At 42.8% G+C, this 10068-nt stretch overlaps 1 protein-coding gene across 8 annotated transcripts in view; it reads left to right on the top strand.

Moving 5' to 3' along the window:
• LOC138981974 (progranulin-like) overlaps nt 1-10068 on the top strand; it is a 44405-nt gene that overhangs the window by 314 nt on the left and 34023 nt on the right. For 7 of the 8 annotated variants that reach the window (XM_070355168.1, XM_070355169.1, XM_070355167.1 and 4 more), the window contains exon 2: nt 8335-8520. In XM_070355168.1, the coding sequence (XP_070211269.1) occupies nt 8335-8520 (186 nt within the window). Of the gene's footprint in view, nt 1-67; nt 194-8334; nt 8521-10068 lie in introns of those variants that run through there. The other variant, XM_070355165.1, reaches the window with a different exon arrangement.

Genomic DNA, 10068 nt, shown 5'->3' with positions numbered 1-10068 from the left:
TCTGACTTTTGTTGTTGCAGCAGTCACGTTCTGTCGTTCATTTTGCTTCCGTGTATGCTTTTTAAAAGGCTAGGGATAATTGTGTGAACGTTTCTTTCGTTTCAATACTATTTGTAAATTGTATGGACATTTAATTGATGGTGTCTTGAAGTTGAAGTGTAAATAACTTTGGCTTTGTTTGCGTTATAATACGGTGAGTGAAGTAATAATTGGTAATGTTAAAAATTGTTATGTAATGCTTCCAATTTTGGCTCATGATAACATTAACAGGTGAGGAAGCATAGATGTGGGATATATTTTTACCTTCGTTACTGGGGAATATAGTGGAATTGCAAAACATAGTAAATCATTTGCACTGTCTATTGAGGTCTAACGAATGACGTCTCACAACGTGCGTGGTCGTCCTTGGCGGTCAAGAAAGCCGCCGCGATCATTGCGCAGACGACACTTCTAGACCGCCAATATTTTTTGTGCGCATCACGTGCTCCACATAAATCGGCCGGAAACGAAGCAATTGGGAAACCTGGATACACATTCGGAGTGTATACAGGGGTCAGAATCATGTATACACTCCGGCTTTAACTTCCGGTCGCGAAGCGAATTTGCCATTCGACATCACTTAGCGATAGGAATGCGCAGAGCAGTTGATTATAACTATGACTATGAGTTCAAAGAAACGAAAACAATCTGATGCTGCACGGCCTTTGTTGTAACGTAGATTACATTTTCGACAGTGAACCGCATCAACACTCGGAGCGTCACTCGACGCCATTTTGCGAAGGTACGCTTCACTTTCGATTAATGGTATCAAAGTACGCTGGGAACAAACACAGACAAAAACAAACATACACACGAAACTGATGCTTCATGGCAGTTTATTGTTGGAGTTTGGAACATACTTGGAGTGTATCATCGACCTAGAAAGGGTTGTGTACTATGTGAATATACATTATTTGCCAACCCCCAACACTCCGAAAAAGAGATCTACAGCGGAAGTCCATACGTTTGACTGATTTTTCATTGGCTACTTCCTAATGACCTGTTAGGAGGCATTTCATTGGCTACAAATTTGTAAGAGTTTTTCATTGCTGGAGTGTATACAGACTCATCAATCCTGTATACACTCTGAGAGCGTATAGCTTTTGCCTTATAATCATTAATGGTTATGAAGATTGGCCAGTGCCTTTTTGTTATAAATTTATAAGATTTTATCACTGTAGACCTTACAAAATACTTGTAAGTTGTATTTTGTATTAATTATAGTTTTATACTGATAAAAAAAATTGCATCAGTATTTTTTGGTTTTTGTGGGTCACATTGTGGCTCTTTTGTATGAAACTCGATCAGTGGAAGCACAGTTTGGTAGGTTTGTCTGTACAACTACAATTACAAAACTAGGCAGGTTCCATGATGCTGAAGTAAGGTTTAAATTGCAAAAGCTGTACTGTAGGCATTTGTGTCTATCTCTCGATCTGCAACTGTCATTGTGTCAGCAACAACTAGCTCTGTCTCTAATCCTGTCTTTGTATTTGTAACACAGATCGATGTCGGCTCAGCCAAAGGAAAACAGAAGACGACTATGTTGGGAAACCAAGAGAATACTCACTTATTGATTAACTAATTAAATGCATTCCACATAACATGACAATGCTTATTACCCATAATTGTTCATATAATGCGCAACGACAATAATTATATTTATAATCTGAATACAATTCCTTACATTACAGTACACAGAATCAGAATGACAATAGTTATTCAAACATCTTTGTCTTACAGATGTCTAAAAGCTTCAAAACAATCCATCAGGTCATTTAATTGTGAAATACAGCACTTTTTTGTCCAAGTACCCCACAGAATTAAAACAAAACCCTCCTGTTTTCAAACGCTCAAGAGTCATGCGATAGACACTTGCATTATGTAGTAGGAATGGCGTAACAGTTTTGTTAACATAAGAAATTCGCAAGATCATCCATATAAAATCTCTTGTGGGTAAATAATTGTCAAAGTTGCCTAGTGAAAGGATAGTTTTGTCTGAATAAAAAATAAAAAAGTTTTTTGGGGGGTCAATTTTTGGGGTACAGTAAAACCTGTCTCTAAAGGACACCCTTGGGGTATGGTAATGGTGTCCCTGTTAGACAGGTGTCCTTTCTTCACAGGTGGAGGGGCCGGGGCAATATTTTACAAAGAGCACGTAAAATGTACAAGACACTTTTTGTCAATTCTGGAGTATGTATTTATTTTTCAACACAAAACACAAGGTAAAAACTTAAATAAAATTACTTAAATAAAATAAACTTAAATAAAATTACCAGATCATTGTACAAGGCACAGATTGAGGGCGGTGACAGGAATAGATAGAGAGAGAGAGTATTGAACTATTGAATACAACAGCCCCTTTCAATGGATTGAACATGAGACTCACTGAAAATGTGAGTAAACAAATGATACATGTAGCAAACAACAACAACATCCGCCCCCCCCCCCCCACCCCGTTCGCTACACACACTGTGCATTCAAACTTACGCAAGTCGGACGTCACAAAGCTAAAAATAGCTGACTCTTCATCGGTGGTTCAACGGGAAATTCCAATTTTTTCAAGGCAGCGACACGCTGCTCTAAAGTCAACGCTTTTCTTTTTCCTGCTGGAGATTCCTTTTTCATACACAGTACTGTTGCTTTTGGTTGTGACTGTATCCAAAATGCGGAAAAGCGAAAGTGAGCGAAGCGAAAGTGAGCGAAGCGAAAGTGAGCGAAGCGAAAGTGAGTCTCCATCTAAACAAGCCACTGATTGGTCAGAGAAGGGACAGGACAACCAATCAACAACCATTTGTGCTACGGCTGCCGAGCACTGACTTGAATAACAGTCGAGTTTTCGAAGTTGCGTTTTCATGTACGTAGTGTCCGTTTGTGACAGTGTTTACACTTCCTACGGTCCGAAAAATCGTGTCCGCGTCCGTAAGTGGCAGGTGTACGTCCGTTAAAGGTTAGTTATTGTTGAAATCGTGTTCGTTCCATGATAAACTGTCCGTATGTAGCAGGTGGCCGTTACAACAAGGGTCCGTTTGACTCAGGTTTTACTGTACCTCATTTTAGCAGTCACGTGAACCCTGTGACTGAAAGAAATTTTTGATAAAAAAAAGCGTGCCAGATAGCCAAGTTGAATGCCTGTAACTGCATTGAACGTTTGAATGAAATGACATGCGCATGATTTTTTTGGTTGGGGTTCATGTGTATTTCTGAAGTGATTTTTTATTGTTGACACACAACTTGATGGCATGCAAACAAGAACAAGCAAACGTTTTTGACCACTCGTTTCAACAGTAATAAAATCTGATTTGATTTTTGTCTCCACTTTTGTATGTTCTGTGAATGTGATAATGTATCCATCGACTTTCCCCTTCATTCAGATCGATAATTGCTGTGTTTATGAGAGAAGACTCAAGCATTTTACTGTCCATATAAAAAAACGATGGAAAATTGCCTCGCAGTGTCAGGCGGTTTAAGACACAAAATACATCTTATTTATTAACAGTTCAGAATTGCACTAGAAACATCCAAGATGTTCTAAGCGATCACTCACGGAAACAGACATACACACTCATGCACACAAGGACTCTTTCTCTCTCTGTTCTCTCTTGTTTCCCTTTTCCGTAATTAAACTTAAAATTAGTTTATGCAGTGTCATTGCAAAGTAGGAAGCATGAAATAGAATATTGGATTTTCCAAGTTGGGATTGTTGAACAAAGGAAAGAGGAAAAAGAACTTCCCTGTCTTGCAAAATGTCAGGAAAGTGACATGAGCTGCATAAGTATTGTTTTCCTCCTTGAGAAACCTTTTGTAGCCTGGAATCCTCACTGTTTTGTATTCATTACAAGCTACACCTTCTTGAAAACCAGGAAAGGTGAAAAAAATCTTTAGATTTGATTTTCCTCATTGTTATGATAATAATAATAACTGGACATTTTTAAGTGCCTAACCTATGGCTCTAGGCCCTTTACAAAAGAACATGTATATACAGAACTAGATGAATACCCGCTTCGCCGGGAAGAAGTAGAGCCGAATACCCGGCTTCGCCAGGTGAGTGGCGCACCGTACGCCGGCTTCGCCGGGTACCCGGCTTTTTCGGGTGAGTGGCGCACTGTACACGATTGACACCACACGAAGGAAAACTTCTAAAAATAGTAACGGGAATATGGATTGAGCGTTGTGGACAGTGACCTTCTAAAAATAGTAACGGGAATATTGATTGACGCCACACGAAGGAAGGGAGATAAACGCAAAACACTGGAGAAGATAAGGAAGAGTTACTGGGAATGGATCTGGGAAGATGAACAGAAAAACCAAAATCGGTTCAGCGCTGCGCGCTGAGAGCACGTGTTGAAAATTCTCATCGACCAGGTTGTGTCCGGGGTCTACCTGAATATGCCCACCAAATTTGAAGCAGATCCATCGAGAACTTTGGCCGTGCATCGCGAACACACACACACACACACACAGACAGACACAAGTCGTATATATATATATACTAGATGATTACCCGCTTCGCCGGGTACCGGCTTCACCGGGAAGAAGTAGAGCTGAATACCAGGCTGCGCCTGGGACCCGGCATTGCCACACGGAGGAAGGGAGATAATCGCGGCTAGAGGATCGCGAGACAGAGACAGACAGCGTGGCGGTTCATCACAATCACCTTTGAAGGCGAAGTCCTGTCAAACGGGATTGAGAATATTAGAGCTTATTTCTTAGCCCTATATTATCTGTTGTGGCTTCTCAAATGCCAGAACATACAGACAAAAGCCGCTAGACCACATCACAAACGGAACTCTACAATACACAGGTTTTTGCCCACACACACAAACACACACACACATAGAGAAGCCGTATATATATATATGTATATCTATATCTATAAATATATAGAGATAGGTGAGAGTGTATTTTTCGCGTGGCTATAAATTGATTCGACCTTTTCACTTTGACAGTAAGAACAACTTACGGGTGCAAGGGAAGCGTTCTGGACAGCGCAGTGACATTCTAAAAATAGTAACTTAGAAACGGGAATATGGATTGAAGCCACACGAAGGAAGGGAGATAAACGCAAAACACTGGAGAAGATAAGGAAGAGTTACTTGTAATGGTGAAATGAACACAAAAACCAAAATCGGTTCAGCGCTGCGCGCTGAGAGCACGTGTTGAAATATCTCATCGATGATATTGTGTCCGGGGTGTAGCTGAATACGGTGTCCAAATTTGAAAAAGATCCACCGAGAACTTTGGCTTTGGTGTGTCGGTATGGGGGCCCGGGTAGCTGAGGTGGAACCAAAATCGGTTCAGCGCTGCGCGCTGAGAGCACGTATTGAAATATCTCATCGACCAGATTTTGTTTCGGGTGTATCTGAATATGGACACCAAATTTGAAGCAGATCCATCGAGAACTTTGGCCGTGCATGGTGATCAAACACACACACACACAGACACAAGTCGTATATATATATAGATAGATAAAACAATTAAAAGTACAACCTACATAAATCTAATTAATCATAGACACAAATCACCACACGTACTGTTCACACAATAATCATATATATGCAATACACACTATATATACACAAAGAAAAAAGCCAAGCACCCCCCTTCAATTTCGCAATGACTGATTTTTAAAGTTCTGGTATGGAAACAGTAAGTTCAGGAGCTCGGTTTGACAAATGTTATCGACAAGAGCAACTCTTTGGAAATAACATCACACAAGAAAACTCCAGTTTTGATTGGTTTTAATCGTGATTTGGTACCTTGCCAAAAAGTGACGTTTTAACCCTAAAACAGTACCCCTGATAAGTATGGAGCTGCAAGCTGAAAAAGACAGGTTTAGGTAAATGTGTCATGAAAAAAATGTAATTGAGAGTGCTCAGATGGCATACGCGATTCAAAAGTTCAATATCGAGTGAAACCCCCGCGTGCCCGGATGACGGCGTCAACCCTGCGTCTCATCCCTCCAGTCAAACGTCGGATCTGTTCACGGGTCACTTGCAACCACTCACGATACAAAGCTGCCTCCAATTCACGTAATGTCTGCACAGGAGGCTGCAGAGCTTGTATACGACGCCCAAGGATGTCCCAAACATGCTCCAGCGGATTAAGATCTGGACTCATTGCCGGCCATGGGAGTGTTGTTACAGCGTTGTTCTGGAGGTAGTCCACTACTGCCCTGGATCGATGAGGCCTGGCGTTATCATCCATGTACACGGGTCTTGTGGCAAGTGGGTGGTTGTCAAAATGAGTAACGACAACAGGTTCCATGACATGTCGCAAAAACTGATCACCCGTGAGGTTGCCACGTATGGTGACAAGGTCTAGCTTGCAGTCATGGGAAATGCAACCCCAAACCATGACTGACCCGCCACCGAATGGAACAGTTTGTCTGATGTTCCTGGGTGTATAGGCCGTGTTCCTGTGCCTCCATACCCTCAGTCGGCCGTCAGTGACATGGAGAAGGAATCTGCTTTCGTCCGACCAGTGGATCCTCTTCCACGTTCTCAGGTTCCATCTTTACCGTGCCAGACACCATGCCAAGCGTCTTCTCTTGTGGTCATCTGTCAGTCGGGGACGCTTAATGACTTCGGGCTGCCATTCCTGCAGCTTTCAAGCGGTTTCGTACGGTCCTGGTTGACAGATGTCGATTTGGAAGCCATGCTCGTTTCAGGACGGTACTCGTTGAAAATGGCTCACGCCGAATTATTCGGAGAAGTGCTCGGTCTTCACGTTCTGACGTCACACGGGGTCGCCCTGACTGTGGACGGTCCTTCACAGCACCAGTCTGACGATGTTTGCGTACCAAACGGCTGATGACGGTGTAGTGGTAGCCAAGTTGACGACCAATCGCTTTGAAGGATGCTCCTGTAGCATGCATTCCTATAATCTGCCATCGGATCGCCTCTAATAATCGTCTTCTCGCCATGTTCACAGAGAATGTTTGCAAATTGTCGTCGCCCAGTGTTAAATACAGAAATTTGCAGCGTGAGCATACTGCCTTTTTTAGCATTCATGGGTTGCATGCTGCACGTGCTTCTCACAGGCCGTGGCGACCCAATCTTGACGCGTGAACTTCCCAACCTTATTATGGAAACCCATGTATGTCATTACGAAGAAAAAAAATGGTAAAACAAATTTGACTCAATTATTATCACAAATTCATTCGGGGGGTGCTTGGCTTTTTTCTTTGTGTATATAATACAAACATACACAGCTAACACTCAACAATCATAACAACTTTATGGGAGAGGAGTATGTGCAGAAATGGAATGAAGAAGACATTAGGCCAGGTTGGTATAATATTCTGTGAAAAGGGAAGTTTTCAACTGTTGTTTAAAAGAGCTGAGAGAGGTGCAGTGTCTGACAGAAGGGAAGAGAGTTCCAGAGTGGTGGTGCAGCACAACAGAAGCTTCTTGCTCCGTGCTGCTTCCTGTTGAAGCGCTCAACTTTCAGTAGCCTGGTGTCGGCGGATGATCTGAGCGTGCGTGATGGGGTGTATATGTACAGGAGTTCAGAAAGGTACTGAGGGGCACTTCCTGAGAAGACCTTGTTAATGGGGAGAGTTCACAGGAATCAGTCGCACTTTCACTGTGGCTCAATATTATTTCTTGAGTATTTAAGTTCAATTACAAGGAAAAATTGCAATTTAAGTTTCACTTTCAGCATGATTGACAATGTGTTCACAATCTTGCAGATGAAACCAAAGTCACTGGTGACATAACCATAGATTTGTTTGTTTGTTTGTTTGCTTAACGCCCAGCCGACCACGAAGGGCCATATCAGGGCGGTGCTGCTTTGACATATAACGAGCGCCACACACAAGACAGAAGTCGCAGCACAGGCTTCATGTCTCACCCAGTCACATTATTCTGACGCCGGACCAACCAGTCCTAGCACTAACCCCATAATGCCAGACGCCAGGCGGAGCAGCCACTAGATTGCTAATTTTAAAGTCTTAGGTATGACCCGGCCGGGGTTCGAACCCACGACCTCCCGATCACGGGGCGGACGCCTTACCACTAGGCCAGCCGTGCCGGTATAATAACCATAGGTATTTTTCCTACATTACTTCAGCACATAGAACAGAATTGATTTAAATGACTCAGTATTTGACTAGACAATGCGTTTTTCCATTTACATGTATTTATATACATTTCTTTAATGGCGTCATATGCGTTTTGTCATGAAAGTTGAGGCTGCACTGTGGTGACCTCATTTATCCATCAAATTGATTACAATTTTGGTCAAGCAATACATGTTTTGATATCGCTTCTCACGACTTGTTTGATTTTGTTGCAGACAATGGAGCGTGCGATGTGTACATGGTTGATGCTGGCATGCTGTGCCGTGCTGGTGGTGACAGCGTCACAAGACAACGTCCTGCGTTTCGTCAGCCAGAAAGAAATGTCCCAGAAACCCCAGGAAAAGGGGGATGATATTATTATTGTCAGTGCTGACAAACAGAAGGAACAGCCTATGCAGAAGGTGAGTGTTGTTACTAAATAAAAAGAGCCTCTTACCTTTTGGCCACATGACATGTGCCTTTAAGGCCCACTCCGCCTGTGAAAACTGTTCGCCTCACTGTCTCAGATGTGGCCAGGTTTTTCCATGGGATAAGACCATCCCTCCACTTGGTCACTTACCAAACATGAACAGCCTGGGTGTTACATGGGATGAGGCCACCCCTCCACTTGGTCACATACCAAACATGAACAGCCTGGGTGTTACATGGGATGAGGCCACCCCTCCACTTGGTCACATACCAAACATGAACAGCCTGGGTGCTACATGGGATAAGACCAGCCCTCCACTTGGTCACATACCAAACATGAACAGTCTGGGTGCTACATGGGATAAGACCAGCCCTCCACTTGGTCACATACCAAACATGAACAGCCTGGGTGCTCTCTGTGCACAGTGGTGTTTTTCGTGGCACCTGCGATATGTGGCCCCTCCAATGAGAAGACGCCTCCCTTAAGTAGAAAGATGGTCTAATCCCATGTTACAAGCCTGGCCGGATCTGAGACAGTGAGGCGGAGTGGGCCTCATCCGCTTTTTGTGTGTGTGGCAGAGTCTGCTCGAATATTTGCTACTCAGTACTACATACTGAGTCTGTACAAGTTACTGTATGCCTGTAACCATCATACTCTGCCTTAGTCAAGAAAGACAACCCTTGCTGCTTCTTACATTTCTTTGTTTTTCTGAGTCTTTGAATACTTCTAGCATAAGCTTGTTGTTGTTTTGGTGTTTGATTTTCTCTTAATTTTGGACATGTTGCTCTCTAATTCAGGTGTCCAGTGGGTTGTATTTGGTAAGCTGCATGGAGTCGGTGTCAGACCCACTTTACCGTCTTTGTGAAAAATCTTTGATATTTGTTACTTTTGAGAGATTCTACGATCAGTGTATGTTTTTTTAGACCTTGTGTGACCTGATTTCTTTTGCTTTTTCTAAGGTAGAGTTTCTGATGTGCATCATGTTAACCAAGACTTTTTTCCTCCATATTTTTAGTTAAAATTGAAAATATCTGAGGTGAATCATGCAACTCGTCTGTACATCTTTCTTTTGACAGATTTTCTCCCTATGAATTTGGCATAACAAATGTGTTGCTTTGATCGTTTTTGTTTGTTTGTGTAGAGACGTTTGTATCTGTACCATTAAGAAGGGTCGGAGCCACCCAAGGAAGAGAGGTCAAAAACTGGTGTAACCTTTGTTGACTTGAAAAGAGACTGTAGAGGGTATTCAGTCTTGTTTCTTTGTCCAGAAGGATATTGATGACTCCTGAGTACTCCATTCTCATCTGTCTGTATAATTTCACTCCTTTGTCTTGGTTTTCATTAGTTTTCTGTACTTTTCACTCTAAATTGAACTGGCACGGTTGGCCTAGTGGTAAGGCGTCCGCCCCGTGATCGGGAGGTCGTGGGTTCGAACCCCGCCCAGGTCATACCTAAGACTTTAAAATTGGCAATCTAGTGGCTGCTCCGCCTGGCGTCTGGCATTATGGGGTTAGTGCTAGGACTGGTTGGTCCGGTGTCA

This window comes from Littorina saxatilis, linkage group LG12, assembly GCF_037325665.1.
Source record: "Littorina saxatilis isolate snail1 linkage group LG12, US_GU_Lsax_2.0, whole genome shotgun sequence".
Classification (NCBI taxonomy): Eukaryota; Metazoa; Mollusca; class Gastropoda; order Littorinimorpha; family Littorinidae; genus Littorina; species Littorina saxatilis.
The sequence above is the reverse complement of the archived record's forward strand: the minus strand, read 5'-3'. Positions and strand labels throughout refer to the sequence as shown.